Genomic DNA, 24,458 nt, shown 5'->3' with positions numbered 1-24,458 from the left:
TTACTGGGGAATTTTCCCCATGAGCCTGGAGCTGAATCAATAGCACAGAACAAAGGAGGGAAAGACCACGATTAACCCCCCTCTGATGCCTGGGATTAATGCCCTGAAGCCCCTCCACTGTCCCCCAGCCAGGAGGGAGCTCCACTGGCCAGGAGCCCCCCAGGACTGAGCCAGGGGGCTGCAACCCCCCAAGGGCTCCTCAGCTCAGCTCCAGCCCAGCCCCACACTCTGCCAGGCTCAGAGCTGCTGCTGCTGCCTGGAAAACCCACACAGGGAGCAGAAACTCTTTGTTCTTTACTGGAGTGAGCAGCCACAGCTGGGTGAGAGCCTCCAGCTCCCTCAGCAGGGGACCCTGCACCACTGGGACTGGCTTTTTTTGAGCAAATGAGATCTCCTGGCCCTGAGCTGGTGGGACAGGAGGTTGGACTCATGCCCCTGGGCTGGGGTTTGCAGGCAGAGCTGCTCATGGGAACTGTGCTGTGCCTCCAGAAATGCAGGAGCAGCTCCCACACTGCATCACCCCCCAGGCCCTGCTGGCCTCAGCTGGGCTGCCTCTGGGCTCCTCTCACCCAGGACAGTGATGCCAACAGTTTCCCTCCTCAGTCTGATGTGGGTGAGAAGCCTCTGCAGGAGGATTGGTGGGAAGGTCCAACAATAGAGACAGGAGAAGTCACACCAGGGGATGGAGTGGTGGGAGGAAGGCCAGGGGACCCAAAGCCAGCTCCAAATCCTACCTGGACCAGCAAAGCCACCAACCCCTCAACTGAACCAGCATGGGCTGCCCACAGAGAGCCCAGCAGCAGTGGGAGAAGCCCCAGGAGGGGCCTCATCCTGTCAGCAGCTCTTCCCCAGCTCTAGGCAGGGGGGGAGGGTGTCAGGGATGAAGGTCTCCTTGTGCTGAGTTCAAGTGCAGGGTCCTGGGTCAGTCCCCAGGTGCAGCCAGGCTGCAGCAGCCACAGTTCCCTCACAACCTCTTGTCCTTCACAAGTCCATTCTTCAGGTGCATCCTGTGAAAGGGAGCACAGCAGACACTCAGCCCTGGGCTCTGGAACAACTCTCCCTCCCTTGCTTTCACAAATCACTGCTGAGCTCAGACCAAGGTGTCCCCAAATCAGCCAGACTTGCCCCAGGGTTGGATCCATCTCCTGCCCCAGGGTTGGACCCAGCCTCTGCCCCAGGGTTGGACCCAGCTCCTGCCCCAGGGTTGGACCCAGCTCCTGCCCCAGGGTTGGACCCAGCTCCTGCCCCAACTCCATCCTCCCACACCAAGTGCAGATGCTGCTCACAGAGAACAGCCTCCAACACAGAGTGAGGCCCCTCCATCTGAGCAGGGCACAAGGTGGGGCAGGATTAGAAGGATGGCTGCCTGGGCACAGCCCCAAAGCCCTCCCTGGTACCTGCAGCAGTGCTTTGCCCTCTCTCCCCCACCACACACCCCCCTGCTCTTCCCTCTGCCAGCCCAGTGCTGCTCTCCCATCCCTCCCAGAAGCTGTCCAGTGTCTCACCACCCCCTTGCCCACATACCCTTCCTTCAGAGCACTGGGCAGCTGGAGTCCAGCCTCTTTCTTCTTGCCTGGGCTGGCTTTGCTGCTCACCTCCACGTCGTACTCACGCACGTCATTCACCTCCTGCATCTGCCCCAGCAGCACTTTGGCCACAAACAGGACAATGTACTGAGGGGAGAAAGAGTTATCAGCCAGGCCCAGAGCTCTCCCACCCAAACTCACTCCCCTTGGCCAAGTGGGACCTTTCTTCCCTCTCCCCACCCCCAGTGAAGGGCAAGGGGGGATCCCTCCCCCCCCAGGACAGCCAGAGCCCCAGATGTGTTTGAGGAGCCACAGCAGTGGGAAGCAGCTCAGTGGGACCTACAGAGGTGGGAATCCCCAGGATGATGAAGGATGAGGCTGCTGATGGGAGCCCTCCAAGCCCCTCCTTCCCTCTCCCTCCCCAGAGCTTCAGGGGATGCCAAAGCATTTGCACCCACATCAAGTTGCAGCCTGCTCTCACCACCCCTTCCCCATGGACCCCCAGGCTGGGAGACAGCCTCAATTCCAGCACACAGGGAGCTCCCCAGGCACTGCCATGGGGTTCTCTCCTCTCCTTCCAGACACCCCCAAGCCCTTTTGTTAGCATTACTGTATATGGAAAGTTAGAAGTAGTTAGGCTAAGGTCTGTATCGAGGCCTAGTGAGCAGTGTGGGATGTTGATGTAACCTAGCAGTCTAGGGAACTAGTGGGGCATGCTGAGCTTGTGCATTCTTGCTTAAACAAAGCAAAGAGATTAGTGAAGAATACTGAAGGCTGAATCTTGTTTTTCTCAAAGAAATCATTATCTCGAATGTTTACCTGTTTGTTATCTATGGAAATTTCTTGTTGTGGATTCAGATAAGCATAGTCTCAAGTAACTACATGAAAGAGCACAACATAATCCTAAAGTCTAAGAAAACTGGTAAACATCACGGGGACCTGATGAAGTAATCATTTGTGGAAAGTATATAAACTCTGTGAAATTTTCTGTTAGTGGGGGCTCTGACTTTGGACACTAGTCCTCAGGTCCCTAGGGCCCTCAATAAAGCACCGCATAAAACGACCTCGGTTGTTTTGTGTTTTCCTTCGGGAACGGGCAGCAGTTTTCTGGCGACCGCGGCAGGACTCCGAGGGTGGCTGGGGCGGTTCGCGTGCTGATTTACTCCACGCCGGCACCGAGAGTTTCTCGGGGAGTCATCGGTTCGTGCCCGACCCCCGCACCTGGCGGACGACTGCTATAAGGTAAGCCCATAGGTGCTTTATTTTCTGGTATGGGTGCCTGCTCATAAGACGAGGCGGCGATCCTCGCTGAGTTGGGCTAAGACGTCTTGGTGGATGCCTAGGCGCCGGCTGTAAGACGCGGCGAAAGCTGCGCAGGTCCGGCACTTGCCCCTTGCGGCGTCGAGAAGTGGCAAGTTGGTTTGGTACTGGTTATTGGTTTTGTGGTTTTTGTTTGTATCGTTACAGTGTTTGTGTTTGCTGTTATTTTGTCTGCTGTTATTTTGTTTCGTGAATACTTGAAATGATGCCGCTTAAAACTTTTAAGCCGTTAGTTCAGTCTAATAGTAAAATCCCAGGAAACACCCCATTAGGATGTTTGCTGGGAAGATGGAGGAGTGCTGGATTTTATCAGGATTTGAATAAGGGTAAAACGATAAACTATTGTAATCATTGGTGGCCTTTATATGAGTCAGAAGGGGGACCTGCGTGGCCCCTAAACGGTACGGTCGATCCGGGTATTATATCGCCTTTGATACAGTATTTACGGGACAATGAGAAATGGGGATGAGATCCCGTATTTGGATTTGTTTTATTATTTAGGGCGAAAACTGGATTGGCAGAAGGAATGTGGTATTTTAGTTTTGGAAACAAAGGAATTAGGGTGTAGTGAATGTAAGAAGAGATCTATGTGTGTTAAGTGTTTAGCTGCCTCCTCTGGTCCAGAGGAAGATTTATCGTTATTAGTTGCTCATAGTGGACAGGGTCCCTCTGCTCCACCCTATGTTCCACCTCAGATGGAACAGGATAGTGAGGACGATGATAATGAGGAGGAAGAAGAGGATGAAGATGAGGACACCAGGAACTTGGATAAAATGTTAGAAGTTGCGTGGAAGGTTTATAATAGTAGGGGAAAAAGAATCAGCTAAGCGGCAACAAGCAGGTATATTGGCTGTAATTCAACAATTAGGAGGACAAAGGGGCCGAGGTCCTGGTAGGGGAGGCTCTGCCCAAGGAAGAGGTGGTTATGGTCAGGGAAGAGGGGGATTTCGAATGGGAAACCTTAACCAAGGAAAGCTAGGTTCTAATCAGTGTGCTTTTTGTCGACAGATAGGACATTGGAAAAATGAATGTCCTGTGAAAAATGGAATGGGGGGTGGCGCCGGGACAATGGGTAGTTATCCTATGCCTCAGGCAGATGTCGCCTAAGCCCTGGTTTTGGGGAATTACCAAAATCAGAGCTGACTAGAGCAAGGGTTAAAGGTAAGGTTAGAAATAAATGGTAAAGAACAGGAATTCACAGTTGATACAGGAGCTACTTATTCAGTTCTCAACAAAAGACTGGGAACAATAAGTGATACCACCGTACAGGTGGTAGGGGCTATGGGTCAGCTGGAAGAAAGACCATTTTTGCAGCCTCTAAATTTGAAATTTGGGGGAAAGGAATTGGATCATCAATTTTTTTTATATGCCCAATTGTCCCAAGCCCCTGTTTGGAAGGGATTTATTGTCTTTGTTAAACGTGAAAATAATATTTGAAAATGGGAGAGTAAAATTGGAGATTCCAAATGAAGAAATTGGGAAAATTTTTGTAATAAAGGAAATAGAACCTACTCCCATTCCAGAAGAAATAGATCAGGCAGTTGTACCCTGGGTATGGGAAACAGGGACCCCAGGAAAGTCAAAAGCTGCCCAGCCTGTTGTTGTAGAACAGGAGAAAAAAAAAAAAGAAAGAAAAAAAAAAAAGGAGCCCAGCCGGTTAGGGTTAGACAATATCCAATTAAGTTGGAGGCTAGGAAAGGAGTGGCTCCACTGATAACCCAATTTGTGATTCAAGGAATTTTACAGGAATGTGAATCTGAGTATAACACTCCTATTTTTCCTGTAAGTAAGCCTAATGGTAAATATAGGCTAGTGCAAGATTTAAGGGCCATAAATGAAATTGTAAAGGACATTCACCCAGTGGTTGCTAACCCTTATACTCTGTTAACATCTGTGTTGGAAAGGTTTAAATGGTTGACAGTAATTGATTTGAAAGATGCCTTCTTCTGCATCCCGCTGGCATTACCAAGTAGGAAGTATTTTGCATTTGAATGGGAAGATCCAAGTTCAGGAAGGAAGAAACAACTGACATGGACACGGCTTCCGCAGGGTTTCAAAAACAGCCCCACTATTTTTGGAAATCAATTAGCCAAGGAGTTGGAGGAATGGAAGACCGAACAGGTAAGAGAATCTCCATTCTCTTATGTGATTTTGCAGTATGTGGATGATATTCTGTTGGCAACTGAGGAAAAGGAAGTTTGCCTGAAGCTTACAATTGCCTTACTGAATATGCTGGGACAAGCAGGATATCGAGTATCTAAGGAAAAGGCCCAGCTCCTCAAAGAGAGTGTTCTTTATTTGGGATGTGAATTAATGCAAGGTCAGAGACGATTGGGCACAAACAGAATTGAGGCAATATGTGCCATACCCCTTCCAAGGAATCATCAGGAACTGAGATCATTTTTAGGAATGACTGGTTGATGTAGACTGTGGATTCTAAATTTTGGATTGTTAGCCAAACCCTTGTATGAGGCTTTGAAGAAGCCCCAATTGGAATGGAGTCCACAAAGGAAAAGAGCCTTTCAGGAGCTAAAACAAGCTCTGAAAGAAGCGCCTGCCTTAGGCTTGCCGGACTTAAATAAGGATTTTCAGCTTTATGTAAATGAAAGGCAGAATCTGGCTCTGGGAGTGTTGACCCAGAAAATAGGGTCATGGAAACGCCCAGTGGGATATTTTTCAAAACAACTGGACAATGTTAGTGCTGGTTGGCCGTCATGCTTGAGGGCAGTTACGGCCACAGTGATCCTCATACAGGAAGCCCGAAAACTGACTTTGGGAAGGAAAATGGAGGTCTTTGTGCCCCATATGGTCTTGGCTGTCCTGGAACAAAAGGGGGGTCACTGGTTATCATCCAGCAGAATGTTACAATATCAAGCTATATTAAGAGAACAAGATGATGTGGAATTTAAGATAACTAACCATATCAACCCAGCAGAATTTCTTCACAGCAAACAGGAAGAAGGGGAGCTGGTTCATGATTGTGTAGAAACAATTGAACAGGTGTATGCGAGCCGAGCAGACCTAAAGGACACACCGTTAGAAGATTCAGATTGGGATCTCTTTACCGATGGATCCAGCTTTGTGGAAAATGGAACCAGGTATGCGGGATATGCGGTGGTCACAGCTGCACAAGTGATTGAAGCAAAGGCTTTAGCCCCTGGGACATCTGCTCAAAAGGCAGAGATAATTGGACTTACCAGGGCATTAATTTTGAGTACTGGAAAAAAGGTAAATGTATGGACTGACTCGAAATATGCCTTTGGAGTTGTACATGTTCATGGTGCCTTGTGGAAGGAACGGGGACTGTTAAACTCACAAGGGCCTATGATAAAACATAGATCGGAAGTTCTCGCCCTGTTGGATGCGGTACATAAACCAGAAAAGGTAGCAGTAATGCACATCAGGGGACATCGTAAAGAAGAAGGAAAGATATATCGAGGGAATGAACTAGCAGACATCACTGCTAAAGAAGCTGCTCGACAGGTTTGGACTCAGATGGCTTTAATACCAACCAAGGTGAGCCCTGTTTCTTGTTATATGATTCGGGGACCGAGCTATTCTGCTGATGATGAGAAATTGGCGACATATCTAAAGGCCCAGAAGAATGCAATTGGATGGTATGTAACGACAATGGGACAAGTGGTGGTGCCCAAAAATGTTATGAAGTCCATATTAGAGACTGAACACAATAAATGCCATTGGGGAGCAGAGGTGTTGGTAAAATTTTTGAAAAAGGAAATAATTTCCAACCAAATGTTAATGCTGGCGAAAAGGGTGAATGCCATGTGCCCAGTTTGTTTAAAGAATAATCCTATTGTAAGGAAATAGGTGCAGTTGGGAAAATTACAAATAGGACCAGAGCCTGGAGATTATTGGCAGGTTGACTTTTCAGATCTTCCAAGGGCTCAGGGACTTAAATACCTGTTGGTGTATGTGTGCACCTTTTCGGGGTGGCCAGAAGCCTTCCCTTGTGGAACAAACCAAGCAAAGGAAGTGGTGAAAACATTGTTGAAAGAAATAATACCTAGATTTGGAGTACCACTGGGATTATCATCAGATAGAGGCCCACATTTTGTGGCAGGGATAGTTCAGGAGGTGGCTAGGACGTTAGACATTACCTGGAATTTACACACTCCATGGAGACCCCAGTCTAGTGGTCAAGTAGAAAGGATGAATCAAACATTGAAAAATCAGATCAAAAAGATATGTCAGGAAGCCAAACTTCAGTGGCCCCAAGCTTTGCCGTTAGTGTTACTTAGGATTAGGATAAAACCTAGGGAAAGGATAGGAGTAGGTGCGTACGAGATACTGTACGGCAAGCCTTATCATGCCACCGTGTTAAAAGGAGACCCGCATGTATTGGGAGACCAGGTGATTTTAACTATGTTATGTTGCTCAATAGAGTTCTCAACGCCTTACGGGGTGCCCTTCAATGGAATTGGCTGCTCCTGCTGGAAAATCCAGTGCATGATATTCAACCGGGAGATCAGGTCTATGTGAAGAATTGGTTCACAGACTCACTGAGAGAGACATGGGACGGTCCCCATCAAGTGATCTTGACAACTTTCACAGCCATAAAGGTAGTGGGAATCGACGCTTGGATCCACTACACTCGAGTCAAGAAGGTTCCAACCGAATGGGAAACCCAAGTGGTATCCCCCAGTCGAATGATATTTCGAGCCAAACAGCATTCTTAACTGTTGTACTGTTGATATTATTGAAAATGGTATCGGTCAATGGATTTGTATTTGTCACTGTTACAGAGCCTGTGGTTACTGTTATGGAAGGGATGGATGTCAATTTAACCTGTGACATTGCTGATGACCAAGGAGCTGGAGCCGAGGAAATAATTGCGATTTGGAAACAAGGACAAACCAGATTGACTGCAAGTATTGTTACTGTTTGGAATAAGGATACCCAAAAAAGGAAGTGTTACCTTGCAATTGACTAATTTAACGTTAGGAGAAGCAGGAGTATACATGTGTTTGGTGTTAATTCGGGAAAATTTTGATTATAAGCGAATAGATTTGAGAGTGGTACCTTGGTCCCCGATTCAGTGGGGAGTAGAAGTAATACCAAAATAGCTTCAATGGATATGTGGGATGGCCCACCCTTGAGGATAAAACTGCACTTTTACTTCACAAAGAGAATGTGAAGCCCCGGTTCAAGTTAAATGGTGGAAAATGGGACCTCAAGGATTGTGGGACAGGATCGAGCAAGGAATCAGTTGGTGGAATGTGGGGAACAGAGGGATAGGATGGCTGAATTATACTCAACCTCTGTTGGGTAAGGTGGATGGACAATATCTATGTGTAGTTGTATGTGGACCCTACTCTAATTATGGAAAAAGAAATGTGCAGGGCCAACCTCATTTGAATCAAGGAATTAGGGCCACACAAGGGGTGTATCAGGCCAACGAAGGGAAAATAGTTATTTTAACATGTAAAGTGAATCCCAGAATGAGTTTTTCAGATTTTGGGTGGCGGTTTGGAGATAGCAGTATACAGCCTGGAAGGAAATATCGGATAGAGAAGAGGTTAGGCGGCACCATAGTATTAATAATAAATGACGTACAGTCAGATGATGAAGGGATGTATTGGTGTTGGATAGCCAAAGATGCGTGGTGGGCCCACTCTAGGATGTTAGTATCATTAATTAGAGGCAAATATAGCCGAAGGAGAATACGGGATCTAGGAAATGGGACAATAAACTTCCATCGAGATGAAGGACAGGAAAACTTAGTGGTCGGGTTGATTAGAGATTTTGGAATGATTCAGAATGTATCTAAGAGTACAGCATGTTTGCCACTACCTTAGGCTGCAGGTGAACCTATACCCTGGGGAATTATTCCAATAACAACCATGCCAGAAACCTCTGTTAATTTTACTTGGAACTGCAAGCAAGTATCAATAAAGTATGAAGAGTGGATAAATGGGTGTTTAATAAAGGGGGATTTAACGGAAAAAGAGTGTAGATCATTGCCGGAGTATTATAGATGGGTTAGAATAGGTCCTTATGGGAGAGGTGGCAATATTAAAGGTCGCTGTACAGTAGATAGTACTCTTCCAATAATTGGATATTGGTGTAGTAGCACAAAAATAAAAGTTGAAAAGATTAGGAATGAAGAGATCTGCCAGAATGTTACACAACAACAAACTTTCGAGGATGAATGGGACACAGTATGGGGACCTGGTTTGTTGGAATTATATAGTTACCTAGGTCCAGTACAATGGTGTATACAATGGACAGGGGAGAAAGATCAGACTCACGATGGTGTGATGGCTACATACACTTCCGTGAGACCATCCAGAGATCAGAAAGAAATATGGAACTGTACGAAAGTTTTTACTTGTGACTCTCCAGAGAGTCAGATAGGTTTAGTCCCTGTTAGAGTTCTGCTGAAATGGGGGTGTGAATGTCGGGGATACAATCATACGATTAAAGACTAAATAAAGGGAGATGTACATGAGAAAGGGATGTATGGAAAAAGGGTCATTAGTTGCAAATCCACTACAATCAGAAGTCCAGGAAACTTAGTTTGGGTTATGGGTCATGGGCAATGGACCACCCATTTACCAGTTGATGGTCCAGTAACTCAAATAACATTGGGAGTTCCCACATTATGCCCATTTTGGAGACAATTATAGCTCGGAAGAAAAGGGAAATAGGTGATGATATCAAGGTAGAAGATGAGTGGCATGAACCAAGTGATGGAGTAAAATTTGGCTGGGCTTTAGAGTCTTTGTTTGCACAGGTTGCATCTTACCGTAATAGGGAAATATTGTATAAGCTACTGGGCCAGACTAAAAGATTAGCAGCAGCCACCAAGAAAGGGTTTAAGGATATGAATTTGCAGCTACAGGCAACTAGCAGAATGACTTTGCAGAATAGAATGGCCTTAGATATGTTGCTGCTGTGGGAACATGGGGTCTGTGGTTACCTGAGCAAAAGAATTGATCACTGCTGTATCCATATTCCAAACATGACAATCGAAGTAGAAAAAGATATTTTAAAATTGGAAAAGGTTGAAACCGAAGCCAAAGAAATTGAAAAAGAAGCTCAACATAATTGGATAGGAGCAATATTTGATTCATTGGGGCTCCAGGTCTCTGGGTGGATTTCCTCAGTCATCCAATATATAATTATGTTTGTTATACTATTGATGATAATTTATATAGTTTACAAGTGTATTTTAGGAACCATTACCAGAGAAAAGCTCAACACCTGCAGATTAATGAATGCGATGACCAGAAATGGAACTGGAAATGGGTCTCCTCCTCCATCATATAAGGAAACCACTACTTGAGACACGGACAATAAAGACAGATGATGTTGAGCATCCTTGCAAGATAGAAGAATGCTCAAAAGGGGGGACTTGTTAGCATTACTGTATATGGAAAGTTAGAAGTAGTTAGGCTAAGGTCTGTATCGAGGCCTAGTGAGCAGTGTGGGATGTTGATGTAACCTAGCAGTCTAGGGAACTAGTGGGGCATGCTGAGCTTGTGCATTCTTGCTTAAACAAAGCAAAGAGATTAGTGAAGAATACTGAAGGCTGAATCTTGTTTTTCTCAAAGAAATCATTATCTCGAATGTTTACCTGTTTGTTATCTATGGAAATTTCTTGTTGTGGATTCAGATAAGCATAGTCTCAAGTAACTACATGAAAGAGCACAACATAATCCTAAAGTCTAAGAAAACTGGTAAACATCACGGGGACCTGATGAAGTAATCATTTGTGGAAAGTATATAAACTCTGTGAAATTTTCTGTTAGTGGGGGCTCTGACTTTGGACACTAGTCCTCAGGTCCCTAGGGCCCTCAATAAAGCACCGCATAAAACGACCTCGGTTGTTTTGTGTTTTCCTTCGGGAACGGGCAGCACTTTGAAGCCTCCTTTGTCCCTGCAGCCCATCAGTGCCAGGTGGGAGCAGCTGGGGAGGGAGCAGCTTGTGCAGGGAGCAGCTTGTGCAAGATGCAGCTTGTGCAAGGAGCAGCTTGTGCAGGGAGCAGCTTGTGCAGGGAGCAGCTTGTGCAGGGAGCAGCTTGTGCAAGGAGCAGCTTGTGCAAGGAGCAGCTTGTGCAGGGAGCAGCTTGTGCAGGGAGCAGCTTGTGCAGGGAGCAGCTTGTGCAAGGAGCAGCTTGTGCAGGGAGCAGCTTGTGCAGGGAGCAGCTTGTGCAAGGAGCAGCTTGTGCAAGGAGCAGCTTGTGCAGGGAGCAGCTTGTGCAAGGAGCAGCTTGTGCAAGGAGCAGCTTGTGCAGGGAGCAGCTTGGGCAAGATGCAGCTTGTGCAGGGAGCAGCTTGGGCAAGATGCAGCTTGGGCAGGGAGCAGCTTGGGCAAGATGCAGCTTGTGCAAGGAGCAGCTTGTGCAGGGAGCAGCTTGTGCAAGGAGCAACTTGTGCAAGGAGCAACTTGTGCAGGGAGCAGCTTGTGCAAGATGCAGCTTGTGCAGGGAGCAGCTTGGGCAGGAGCAGCTTGTGCAAGGAGCAACTTGTGCAGGGAGCAACTTGTGCAGGGAGCAGCTTGTGCAGGGAGCAGCTTGTGCAAGATGCAGCTTGTGCAGGGAGCAGCTTGTGCAGGGAGCAGCTTGGGCAGGGAGCAACTTGTGCAAGGAGCAGCTTGGGCAGGGAGCAGCTTGTGCAGGGAGCAGCTTGGGCAGGGAGCAGCTTGGGCAGGGAGCAGCTTTGAGCTCCCCTACTCACCAGAAACCAGTAGATGTTCATCAGAGTGAGGACAAGGAGCAGAGCATTGAAGAAGAAGTAGAAGGGGATGTTGGGGACTGACTGGAGACTGGAGTAGCAAGTGGCATAGAGCACCTTGAGAGGGAACCAGTAGAGACGGAACCAGAACCTGTCAGGCAGAGGGAACAGAAGGGGTTAACAGGGGATGGCAGCAGAGAGGGGACCCCCAACACAACCTCCTGCCCCCAGGCAGCTCCTGCTCTGAGCAGCAGGGCAGGACTCCCCCCAGACCCTGGGAAAGGGCAGCTAGAGAGGGGAGAAAAGCCCTGAGAGCAAAGGCTTGCTCAGGGCAGAGGCAGCTCTGCACTGCAAAGTCACCTCAGCTGGATGGGGACAGGAGGGGAAAACACAGCTCAGAGCTTCCCTCAGCCCTGTGCTCCCTGGGGTTAATCACAACAGCCTCCAGTGCTCTCCCCCACTGCCATCAAGGGCCAGCTCTGCTTTCCAGAGCTGCCCATGCAGAGGGGAAGGGGATGAAGGGCTGACAACGAGTTATCCATCTCTCCAGCTTCTCTCCTGCCTTGCTGGCCCGTGGGACAGCCCCACAGCCCCTTTCCATCCTGCAGAAGCACTTCTTGCTGCTAAATCCCAGTGGGGAAATGGACAGGGCTCCTCCTGCCCCAGGGCATCTGTCCTGCTGAGGATTCACAGGCACTCGGCTGGTGACAGACAGCAGAGTGAGCACAGAGCCATTCCCAGCCCAGCGTGGGGCCAGGAGCATCCTCACAAACGGCTGTTGGAACGGCTCTGAGGCTGGTTCCCAGGCACAGCAACACCTCGGAGGGGAGGGGAAAGGTGCTGGGGAGGGGAGGGGATGGGGGGAGGGGAGGGGATGGGGATGGGGATGAAGGGAGGAGACAGGAGGGGAAGGGAGGGGAGGGGAGGGGAGGAGAGGAGGGGAGGGGGGGGGGGATGGGGATGAGGATGGGGATGAGGATGAGGATGGGGATGGGGATGGGGATGGGGATGGGAACAGGGGAGGAGGAGAGGGGAGGGGAGGGGAGGGGAGGGGAGGGAGATGGGGGAGGGAGATGGGGGAGGGAGATGGGGGAGGGAGATGGGGAGGAGGAGAGGGGAGGGGAGGGGAATGGGGATGGGGATGAGGATGGGGATGAGGATGGGGATGAGGATGGGGATGGGGACAGGGGAGGAGGAGAGGGGAGGGGGATGGGGATGAGGGGAGGAGACAGGAGGGGAGGGGAGGGATGGGGAGGGGGAGGGGGACAGGAGAGGGGGATGGGGATGAGGGAAGGAGACAGGGGAGGGGAGAGGAGAGGAGAGGAGAGGAGAGGAGAGGAGAGGAGAGGAGAGGAGAGGAGAGGAGAGGAGAGGAGAGGAGAGGAGAGGAGATGGGGATGGGGATGGGGATGGGGATGGGGATGGGGATGGGGATGGGGATGGGGATGGGGATGGGGATGGGGATGGGGATGGGGATGGGGATGGGGATGGGGATGGGGATGGGGATGGGGATGGGGGAGGAGGAGAGGGGAGGGGAATAGGGATGGGGATGAGGGGAGGAGACAGGAGAGAAGGGGAGTAGGGGAGGGGAGAGGAGAGGGGAGGGGAGGGGGATGGGGATGGGGATGAGGATGGGGAGGGGGATGGGGATGAGGATGGGGATGGGGATGAGGATGGGGATGGGGACAGGGGAGGAGGAGAGGGGAGGGGGATGGGGATGAGGGGAGGAGACAGGAGAGAAGGGGAGGAGGGGAGGGGAGAGGATGGGGATGGGGGGAGGGGAGGGGAGGAGGGGTCTGCCAGGCACTGACCAGCTGACACTGAAGCTGAGGCAGCCGATGTTGGAGATGACGTCGTTGAGGCGGTGATAAACCCCTCCCCGGTGCTTGAAGTACACGTTGAGCTTGGTGAACTCCAGCTGCACGTCGCTGCCATCGTGCAGGAACAGCACGAGGATGCCAACGTTGTGGTACCTGCACAGGGGGGTGTGTGGGGCAGGGGCTGGCTGGGGGCACCCAGCAGGAGCACAAAGGGGAGCACAAAGGTCCCCTGGACAAGGCAGAGCAGCCAGACCCTGCACAGCACGAGGCTCCTGAGCACTGGGGTTGCTGCAGGAGCACAGAGGCAGCCAGAGGGAGGCAGAGAATCCCCAGCAAGAGCCCTGCTGCAGCCCATGGGGACACACAGTCCCAGCATGGTGGGGGCTGGAAGGGCCCTGCAGAGCTCATCCAGCCCCAGCCCCTGCTCCAGCAGCTTCCCCTGGCTCAGGGGCACAGGGATGGGTCCAGCTGGGGTTGGAAACCTCCATGGAAGGAGCCTCCACACCCTCCCTGGGCAGCCTGGGCCAGGGCTCCCTCCCCTCAGCACCAAAGGACTTGCTCCTCCTGTGCCAGTGGAACCAGAGAATCACACAATGGGGGAGGATTGGAAGGAACCTTTAGAGCTCCTCCAGCCCTAAAGCTGGTTCCTCATGGTCAGGGGGCACAGGAATGTGTCCAGATGGGTTTGGGAACCTCCTAAAGAACCTCCCTGGGCAGCCTGGGCCAGGGCTCCCTCACTCAAACAGCAAAGGACTTGCTCCTCCTGTGCCAGGGGCACTGCCTGTGTGCCAGCCTCTGCCTGGTACCCCTTGTCCTGCCACTGGCCACAACACAACAAAGACTGGCCCCATCCTCCTGACACCCACCAGTGAGATATTGGTCAGTATTCATGAGCTCCCCCCTCAGTCTCCTCTTCTCCAGGCTGAACAGCCCCAGGTCCCACAGCCTTTCCTCACAAGGAAGATGCTCCAGTCCCCTCAGCATCTTGGTGTCCCTGCACTGGCCTCTCTCCAGCAGTTCCCTGTCCCTCTGGAGCTGGGGAGCCCAGAACTGGCCACAGGACTCCAGATGAGGCCCCATGAGGGCAGGGGGGAGCACAACCTCCCTCCCCTTGCTGCCCACCCTCTCCATGCCCCCCAGTGCCAGCCAGCACAACCTGTCGTGGCTGATGGAGCAGCAGCATCCCCCAGAGCTCACCTGAAGGCGTAGGAGAAGCTGATGAGGGTGAGGGTGACCACATGGTGCAGCAGCATCACCACCGAGTCCCTGCGCCACGTGTCCATGTAGGCTGTGGCGTAGATGGAGTGCCCATAGAAGCTGCTCTGCAGCAGGTAAGCGATGGAGATGTCCCTGGGCACGTCCATGCCCTTCTTCCAGCCTGAGCAAGGGGGGACAGAGACACTGAGGTGAAGTGCAGAGGGTGAGCAGCAGCCCCAGCACTTGGCTCAGGCTTCCAGCTCCTTTGTGGGAGGTGATGACAGATGTGGGAGGGAACCCTGACTCCCAAACTCTGGCATTGGACCCATCCCCTTCTGCCACATCTAAGGGAGAAGCCTCCATCTACCTCTTTCTTTCCCTCCCAGTGTCCCCAGGGCTGAGCTGGCAGCCCCTCTGCAGTAGCCACTAGGTGACTCTGTCAGGCAATGAGCAGCCAGCCCACAGTGCCCAGGCTGTGCCCACAGTGCCCAGGCTGTGCCCACAACAGTGCCCAGGCTGTGCCCACAGTGCCCAGGCTGTGCCCACAACAGTGCCCAGGCTGTGCCCACAATGCCCAGGCTGTGCCCACAACAGTGCCCAGGCTGTGCCCACAGTGCCCAGGCTGTGCCCACAGTGCCCACAGTGCCCACAGTGCTCAGGCTGTGCCCACAGTGCCCAGGCTGTGCCCACAGTGCCCAGGCTGTGCCCACAGCACCACAGCCCAGGCAGCTCCAGGGCTTCAGGCTTCTCCTTTGCTCACCCCAACCCTCCTTCAACCCTTGTTCAATCCAGGAGACCAGCCACATGGTTCTGACTGTACCATAGAAGACAGAAGGTGGGTCGTGGAAGAAGGGGTAGTCAGTGAAGAAGAGCAGGTAGATGCCATATGACCAGGACAACGTGTAGAAAAGCAGCTTCCAGGCACTCTCAGGCATCTTGGCAGCATCTTTGGGCTGCAAGTTGCACCACTCCCCAAAGGGCTGCAAGGAAAGGGGACAAATATCACCACAGAGGGCAAAGAGCTTGGCCCTGAGGAGCCCAGGGAAGAGCTCACCACAGCTCCAAGGGACCTGGGCAGCACCACATGTGCTCTGCCAGGCAGGGCAAAGCCAGGCTCACCAAGCCCAGTTTTCTGGCTGCTTTTACAGCAGGAATAAGGAGGATCAAAGAGGATCTGAAGGGGCTGGAGATCCTTCCACTGGGCCATGCTGGAAGGCTGTGAGGCAGAAGCCCCTGGTGTGTCCCCCAGCCTGGGCTCTGCTCCAGCCCCTCAGCCACGAGCTGGGCTGAGCACAGTTGGCTTTTATAAGCAATAACATCCAAAGCAAGCCCTGTGTGCATGAGGAAACCCAGAAGGGGAAGCTCTACCAGTCCAATCCTATTGCAATGCCAACAGGAGCCTCCCAGCTGAGGCAGCAAAGGCTGGGCAGGGGTCTCAGCACACAGCCCTGGCTGCTCCCAGGGCCAGCCCCACAGCTGGGGGGGCTCAGCAGGTACCAGTCAGTAATAAAGACCAAGGCACTGGGTCTCTTTGCTCCCACAACAACCTCCCAGCAGCTTCTCCCCCTGCCCAGTGCTGCCATGCTGCTGGTTTCTCCCTCACTGGGGTTTTTTCCCCCCCACCTTGAGGGAAAGATTGAAGGGAGGGAGGATGAGCAGCTGCTGATGGCTGGGGCTGATGAGAACAAAACCTTCCCAGCCCCACTTCCCCAGGAGGATGAGGAGGAGGAAGGACAAGGAGGGGACACAGCTCTGCAGTGGTGAGAGAGCTGAGCCAGGGGGAATCCCAGCAGAAGCAAAGCCCCAGCCTCAGCAGAGCAGCCCCAGAGCAGCTGCTGGGAGCCTTTGCTGGGCAGGGATGTTTTCCCCCCTCCCTGGCAGCTGAGGAACACCAGGCACCATTCCTGCTCCTCATCACCAGTGACACAGCCCTCTGAGCCCCCCAAGCCACCACATGGACACAGGAGAGGGTGGCTCAGGCTCCAGAGGGAACCATCCCTGCCCAGCACACAGCTAACAGCCCAAACCCCTCCCCAGGCTCAGAGCTCCCCACACAAGCCCCAGATGACAACAAAATGCCTGCAAAGTAACTGTACCCTGGCCCAGGTCAGCACTTTGTGCAGCCAGCACTCAGCTCCCCCATGCCCAAGGGCTATATTAAGGTCTCAGCTGTCCCCAGGCCACGGCTGCTCTGGCTTTGAGCCCCTCTCTCTGCCTCAGATTTTCAAAGGGCTCCACTCTGAGCATTGTCCCAGCCTCAAAGTGCTTTGTTCCAAGCTCTGAGTTTCCCAGCACTGGTCAGCACCAGCCTCATGAAGCTCTGCCAAGCTGCCCATGCCCCCTCCAGCTAAAAAGGGGTAGCTCCAGCCTCCCCTGGGCATCATGCCATGCTCATTGAGAGCAGGACCATGCTGCTGCCAGAAGGTTCCTTCCAACAGGAGCCATGGGACGAAAAAGAGGGAGGAAGCTTGAAGGGTGAATAAATAATGCAGAGACAGAAAGTCCTGAGCCCAGAAAGCATCAATTATTTGTGTCTCCATAGAGTGGAGGCCAGGAGCAGCTCAGCTATGGGGGTGGCTCCTGCCCTCCTCAGCTCAGGATGCTGAGCTTGACCTCCCCATCTCCACTGCACTCACTGCCAGCTGCCTGCCAAATCATGCTACTGCCTCCCTGCCCCTCAGCTCCCTGCCTGCACAGGGGGAAGAACACACAGCTCTGGGCTGGGCAGGAGCAGCTGCTGCTGAGGACACGTGGGCATTGGGGTCCTGGGCAGAGCTGCTGCACAGCCCCTGGTGTGGCAGCTCTCTGGGGAGAAAGCAGAGCCCAGGGAAGGGCAATCCCACTGCAGCTTGTGGTGGATGCTGCTCAGAGTCCTGGAGAGAGGTCTCCTCCTCTCTTAAAGCCCCCCTGGCACTCCAGAGAGGGGAGCTGGCTCTGGGGCAGCCCCAGAAGAGAACCAGCATCACACAGGGGGCTGGGGGGGTAAATTCACCTTCCCAGGGAAAGCCCCTGAGCCTGAGCCACTTGCACAGGGAAGCAACAAGCCAAGGAGATGCTGAGCCAGCTCCCAGCATGCAGGAGCTGGGGCTGCCCTGGCTCTGGGGGTGGGAGATGCTGGAGGTGGGGGATGTCCTCAGTTCCCCAGCTGCTGTTCCCATGGACACGGTGCAGAGCTGCCTGTTGCTAAGGGTGATGGATGCTGCAGCAGGAACAGCTCTGGCTCAGGCTGAAAGAGCCCAAGGCTCTTGGCAAGTGATGTAATGGGGCTTTGCTTAAAGGGCAACCAGCTCTTCCTCCCCTCCTCTTCCTCACACAAACCCTTCCCAAGCATCTTCTGATTCATCCCTGAACCTGAGAGGTTGGAGGCACCGTCCTGGGGGTGGGAAGGAGCAAAGCAGAGGGTGAGGGCACATTGTGAGAGGGGCTCAGAGCAAGGGGAACCAAATGGAAACTGCCCACAGCTCTGCTCAAGTGGCAAACACTGCTGGCAAAAAGCACACACACCAGCCTGCTCTCCCCTTTTACAGCCCCTGGCACTAGAGGAAAGCAGCCACAGAGTGTTAAAGGGTTGGAAGGGACCTTGAAAGATCATCCAGTCCAGCAGCCAGGCTGCTTAAATCTCCCTGAAGCAGCAGGATGGGGGTCCTTCCAGCAGCCTGGCAGGGCCACAGCCATGGGGCACGAACTGAGGCTTGTGACAGAGGAAATGTATCCCCCAGAGCAGCCCATGGCCTCTGCCAACCTCCCCAGCCTCTGCCACCAACCCTCTCCATCCTCTGCCAACCTCCCCAGCCTCTGCCACCAACCCTCTCCATCCTCTGCCACCCCCCTCAGCCTCTGCCACCCACCCCCAGCCTCTGCCACCAACCCTCTCCATCCTCTGCCACCCCCCTCAGCCTCTGCCAACCTCCCCAGCCTCTGCCACCAACCCTCTCCATCCTCTGTCAACCCCCTCAGCCTCTGCCAAGCCCCCACAGTCTCTGCCACTCACCCCCAGCCTCTGTCACCAACCTTCTCCATCCTCTGCCACCCACCCCCTCCAGCCTCTGTCAACCCTCTCCATCCTCTGTCAACCCCCCACAGCCTCTGCCATCCACCCTCTCCATCCTCTGCCACCAACCCCCCCCAGCCTCTGGCAACCCCCTCAGCCTCTGCCACCACTCCCCAGCCTCTGTCATCCACCCCTAAGCTTCTGCCACCACCTCCCAGGCTCTGCCACCAGCCCCCAGCCTCTGCCACCCACCCTCTCCATCCTCTGTCAACCCCTTCAGCCTCTGCCACCAACCCTCTCTATCCTCTGCCACCCACCCCCTCCAGCCTCTGTCAACCCTCTCAGCCTCTGCCAACCCCCCACAGCCTCTGTCACCCACCCCAAAGCTTCTGCCACCACCTCCCAGGCTCTGCCATCAGCCCCAGGCTCTGCCAACCCCCCCTCAGCCTGCAGACCAGGGCTTGGCCAGGTCCCAGCCGTGCCACGTCTGGCTTCTGGGCATGCCAAGTTCCCCAGAGGGACACAAAGGAATGGCTGGCACCACACAGCCTCAGCCCAGGGAGCTGGCAGCTTGACATCAGCTTTTACTCACTGCAGATGATAATGATGAGCAAGCAGAGCTCCAATTCAGAACCTGCCCACCACTAAGAGCTCTGAGCCCTTTTCTCTCAGAGCTGTTTGTTCCTCCCTGAGGGATCCCATCCCCTCTGCACCCAGCCTGGATGTGCTCCTGGAGCAGCTGCCATCCTCCTGCCACACCAGGGATGGGGCACAGCCTGCAGAAGGAAAGGACACTGTTCTCTAATGACTCTCCTGCAGCCTGGGGGCTCAGGGCTGTGACTGTTCCCTCCCTGCTCCAGGAAAGGGGAATGAATGATGCACAGCACAAAGAGCTCCAGCTCTCTGCTCCATCCCCACAGCAGGCAGGAGCCACTCCATGCATGCACAGCAGCTAAAACACAGGGAAGCTGCACTGAGCCCTGGACACTTCCCAGCTAAACATGGGGGGGTGGAAAAGGCACCATGAGAGCAGCAACAAACCCACAGGCCTTACTTCTTCCTCTGCAAGCACTCACATTTGCCTTTGAGAGAGCAAAAGCAATAGAAGACAAGACAGAGCTGCCCACAGGGGGCTGAATAAGCTCCTCATGCCCAAGTGCTGACACAGCAGCACAGGGACAGCAGCCCCCACTCCCACAGCAGCTTCACCCCCCTCCTGGGGTGAAGAAAAGCCCCATTGTTGTGGCTTTGTCCCCTCCAGATGGCAGGGTTTGTGCTTCCAGCAGCAGGCAGAGGAACTGGCAGCAGGGCAGAGCCTTCTCCCAGCCCTGGGCTGGGCCAGGGTCCTCTGCTCTCACCCAGGTTGTGGTGGGTGGGTGGTTTTGGGGGCAGTGATGGCTCCTTCCCACCCTCCCTCCTCCCCTCCAGCCACACACCCAGTGCTAGGGCTTGGAAAACCAAGTTTTGACAAGAGTGGAGGGTGGAAAAGTTGCATCAGAGACTGAAAGGGATGACAGGACCCTTGGCTTTGCAGCTCCCACACCCTTCCTGGGGCTGTGCTGTGCCACTTGCCTTTGTGCTCAATGGACACCACACTCTGCCTTGCAGAGAGGACACTGCAATGGCTCACAGTGACACCACCAAGGCAGCAAGTTGACCAGTGTCTGGGCCACAAATGGGGAGGGAACATGGACCCACGCAGAGGAAAGGCTGCTGAGGGCAGAGGTGGCCCTTGCACAGGGTGGGTTTGGCTCACTCACACCACGCTGACTGTGGGGACTTGAACTGGAGCAGAGATGGCTCAGGGTGGTTTAGGGCTGCAAGGCTCTGTCTGGGCTTGCTGCAGCCACTCTGGCTCATCTTCATGTGAGAATCCAGGTTTGCTCTTCTCATTATCCACCCACTGCACTGCTCAGGACAGGAGACTCCAGCACAGGCTGGTTGGGCTCTGGGTTGCTCCATCAGCCTTCCCAAGCAGAGTTGTTTGGTCCTATTCCAGTGGCACTTGGCCTCAGCACCACAGGGCTCAGCTGAAGTGCTGCAGAGATGCTCAGGCTGCTGCTGCTGTTTAATCAGAGCCCCAGGAGCCTGTTTGCAGCCACTCACAGAGGACACACCAGGGACAGTGGGGTTTGGGCAGCAGGATGGAGCACAGGCACCAAGGAGGCTCCCAGGGCTGGGAACACCTGCCTGGGACTGGGCTTGGTCTCCTTCTGCTCTGCAGCTCCAGTGAGCTCCTACAAGCAGACATGCCCTGAGCATCATTCAAGCCTGAGCACACAGAAGTGAAGGGGATCAGGAGCAGAGGCTCTCAGGCTGGACCCCAGAGAGGCAGGATCCGACCCTCAGGCCTGTGCTCCCAGTCTAGCTGACTCTGGAGGTCTTTCCCTACCTAGCAATCCATATTTTCCCAGCTAAGTGGCATCTTTCCTACACTCAAAACAACTCCTTTCCATATTTGGCCCAAATGAGGACTCTGAGGAAGATGCAAGAGGTCAAAAGTCATCTTTGCTCTAAGCATGATGATGAAACCACATGTAATGCACAGGCACAGCCCCAGCTCTTGGAACAGCTGAACATCCACTTCCAAATCCTCACCAAAGCCCTCCCAGCTCAGCCACAACCTTTAACCCTTCCTCAACCCCACTGGGAGACCTTTGGGGATAAAGATGTTGCAGGATAAGTGCTGCTGTGCTTCCAGAAGAGAGTGAGGAGCCTCCTCTCCTCTCAGTCCTGCTGACAGAAACAGGCTGTGCAGCCAGCAAAGGGACAGGGCTCTGCTGCACTCAGAGGTCACAGCCAGGGCTAAGTAAGGTGCTTAACACTCTGGGCTTGGAGGCCTTGTGGTAAGAGTCATTTCCTCCCCAGATGCTGAGAGTCACAGTCCAAGCAGCAAGACTTACTCTTTACCAAGGCCATGCAGGAAGGGAACGTGCTCTGGATGCTGAGGGGAGCCACTGCTATAACTGGGAGAGTTTCAGTTCTTGCAGGGAACATGAAGAGACTCAAAAGGAGGAAGGATGCTCTTTGGGTCTACACTGGGAAGCAAAGTCCCAAGCACAGGGGAAGGGTAAGCCAGGAGGTTCTTTCCTCCTCCTGACCAGCCCTCAGTCCACTGGAGTTCTGGAGGAAAGCCCCAAGCTCCATCTATTCCCACAGCAGCTCCAGCACAATCAACAGAGAGAAGCTTCAGACCCTTGGAAAACATGGCTACAGAGTTGTGCTGATGCTATCACACTTGTGCCCAGCACCTCAGCCCTGGAGCTCATGCAGATGAAGCCACAAGAACCAGCCTCAGTCACCTCCCCCCCTTCACCCTTCTGCAGTTACAGGTTGTGACCCATTTCTCTAAGGGAAGGACACCTCAGCCCAGTGTCCTCCCAGGGCACCCAGCTGCAGCACTGGGAGGTTTTTCTACTCTCTGTAAAGGTGAGATTTAACACAAGGAGAAAGTGGAGCACAAAGGAAATCACCCCCCTCCCTCATTTGTTATGGCAGAATGAAGGTTACCTCCAACCACACTCAAGGCAGTGCCAGTGCTGCCAGCCCTGCACACTGCCCAGCAGCAGCCAGGGGCATGTGGGGGGCAAGGAACAAGGAGAAAGTCAGTGCTGCAGGACAGGCAGCACCTGCCTCAGCTGCACAAGTCCTGTTTCTTCACAGACCTTTAAGATTGAGTCCAACCACCCAGCTCACCCTGCCAAGCCCATCACTAAACCTCAGCCCTCAGCACCTCATCTCTGCATCTTTTCATCAGCTCCAGGGCTGGGGACTCCCCCACCCCCCTGGGCAGCCTGTTCCAATGCTAAACAACCCTCTCAGGGAAACAGTTCCCCCTCATCTCCAATCTAAACCTCCCCTGGCACACTTGAGCCCATGTCCCTGTGTCCTGTCACTCATTACTGGAGAGAAGAGACCAACCCCCACCTAACTATGGCTCCAAGAGGTTGCAGAGTGCTCATGTCTCCTCTCAGCCTCTTCTCCAGGCTGAACATCCCCCCAGCTCCCTCTCAGGCTGTTCTCCAGCCCCTCAGTGTCCTTCTTGCAGTGAGGGGCCCAGAACTGGACACAGTATTGGAGGTGCAGGCTCAGCACTGCTGGGAGCTTCCCTAGACTCCAGAGGACTCAGACTGGAACGTTGCATGAGGCCAAGATCCTCCTCCATCACTGGCTAGGTAAAGATTGCTCTGAACAGCAAAGGAAGAGCCCTTGCAAAGGTGAGCTGAGCAGCAGATAGAGGACACCAGTAACCCCTCTGAGGCTGATTATGGGATGCAAGCTGTCTTCAACCTGACACAGCCTCAGAAGGCAGCAGATCACCCAGGGAACAGGGGCAGCCTCAGAGAGGCTCGTGTGGAGGTGAGAAGAGGGTCATCTCAGCACCCCCTGACACAAAGCACTGCACCTCTGGGTGCTTCTGCCCTCTGAGTCCCATCAAAGCACACGGTGTGTGTCGGGGGGAGCTCGATGGCCTCAGCTGGGACCCAGCCGGCAGCCCCGAGGGCACAGAGAGAGAAAGAGCCAGAGCCAGAGCTCCTTCCCTCCCTCCCTGCAGCTCCAGACGCCAACCGCAGCCGTTCCCGCATTAACACACGATGGGGGCACACAAGGGCCAGCGGGAGGCTGCGAGGGTCCGGCGCCGGCAGCTCAGCATCCTCCCCGCACCTTCCCCGCTCCCGGCAAGGTCAGGCCGGCCCCGCAGCATCCCCGCACCGCCACCCGCCGCGGGCAGCGCCGTTTGGCATGCAAAGCACGGCTCACACGCTCCCAGCATCCGAGAAAGGACCCAGAGATAAGCCCCGCTCCTCCTGGGATGCGGGAGCGGGTGCGGAGCTGTCCCGGGGCAGCGGGATGCTCGGTGCTCCAGGATCCAGCCGCGGAGGGGGGAGGGGGTTGGAAATCTCTGGTGCAGCAACCCCAGGGGAAGGAGAACGTGATTCTACACACAGACAGCCCCGGGGCTGCGGAGCTGGAGGAGAGGAGAGGAGAGGAGAGGAGAGGAGAGGAGAGGAGAGGAGAGGAGAGGAGAGGAGAGGAGAGGAGAGGAGAGGAGAGGAGAGGAGAGGAGACCCGGATGGAGGAGGAGAGGGGAGAGAAGGGAGAGGGGAGAGGAGGGGGGAGAAGGAGGGAGAGGGGAGAGGAGGGGGGAGAAGGAGGGAGAGGGGAGAGGAGGGGGGAGAAGGAGGGAGAGAGGAGAGGAGGGGGGAGAAGGAGGGAGAGGGGAGAGGAGGGGGGAGAAGGAGGGGGGAGAGAGGGGAGAAGGGAGAGGAGGGGGGAGAGAGGGGAGAAGGGAGAGGAGGGGGGAGAGAGGGGAGAAGGGAGAGGAGGGGGGAGAGAGGGGAGAAGGGAGAGGAGGGAGGGGGAGAGGGGAGAAGGGAGAGGAGGGGGGAGAGAGGGGAGAAGGGAGAGGAGGGAGGGGGAGAGGGGAGAAGCAGAGAAGCCTTCCCCTGCTCCGGGCCCCGCACGGAGGCAGACGATAGTTGCCGTGTCTCGACCACCCTCATCCCGCAGCCCCCAGTGTCCGTGTGTCCGTCCCCATCCCACCCCACCCCATCGCATCCCACCCCATCGCATCCCACCCCATCGCATCCCACCCCATCGCACCGCTCCGCGCCCGCACTGACCCGAAAGACGCAGCGTGCGGCGGCGCGGCGCAGCGCGGTCCAGCCCAGGGCTCCGAGCCCGCAGAGCAGCATTTCTGCCCAGCCCAGCCGCGCGTTGTCCGCCCACGTCCGCAGCGCCAGCTCCCAGCCGCAGTCCCCGCAGTCCCGGGCCGCGGCCGCCAGCGCCCCGTAGGCGCGGCTCAGCAGCTGCCCGTAGCCGGGCATGGGCTCGGCGGGCGGCATCGCCATCGCTCATCGCCTCCGCGCAGGCTCCGCGCACGACGGGACTCCCCTCCCCGCCGGT

At 54.2% G+C, this 24,458-nt stretch overlaps 1 protein-coding gene across 1 annotated transcript; it reads right to left on the bottom strand.

The window, feature by feature from the left end:
* Positions 1–24,397, bottom strand: CERS1 (ceramide synthase 1). Its single transcript, XM_062015019.1, has 7 exons — positions 24,176–24,397; positions 15,381–15,540; positions 14,561–14,741; positions 13,355–13,516; positions 11,547–11,694; positions 1,525–1,673; positions 1–1,007 (listed from the first exon to the last, which is right to left on the bottom strand). Exons 1-7 carry the CDS (start codon positions 24,395–24,397, stop codon positions 965–967), a joined length of 1,065 nt encoding a protein of 354 aa, XP_061871003.1. The 3' UTR covers positions 1–964.
* Positions 24,398–24,458: the final 61 nt, after the last annotated feature.

The sequence above is a fragment of the Colius striatus genome, chromosome 25 (genome assembly GCF_028858725.1).
Source record: "Colius striatus isolate bColStr4 chromosome 25, bColStr4.1.hap1, whole genome shotgun sequence".
In the NCBI taxonomy this organism is placed as follows: Eukaryota; Metazoa; Chordata; class Aves; order Coliiformes; family Coliidae; genus Colius; species Colius striatus.
Note: the sequence above shows the minus strand (reverse complement) of the source record. Positions and strands in the feature narration are given on the sequence as shown.

Coding starts and splice junctions, on each gene's coding strand:
- CERS1 (XM_062015019.1), bottom strand. CDS start 24,397: ATGCCGCCCGCCGAGCCCATGCCCGGCTACGGGCAGCTGCTGAGCCGC. Junction 13,517..14,560: donor AGCTTCTCCTACGCCTTCAG/GTGAGCTCTGGG, acceptor CCCCCTGTGCAG/GTACCACAACGTTGGCATCC. Junction 1,674..11,546: donor TGAACATCTACTGGTTTCTG/GTGAGTAGGGGA, acceptor TTCTCCCCTCAG/TACATTGTCCTGTTTGTGGC.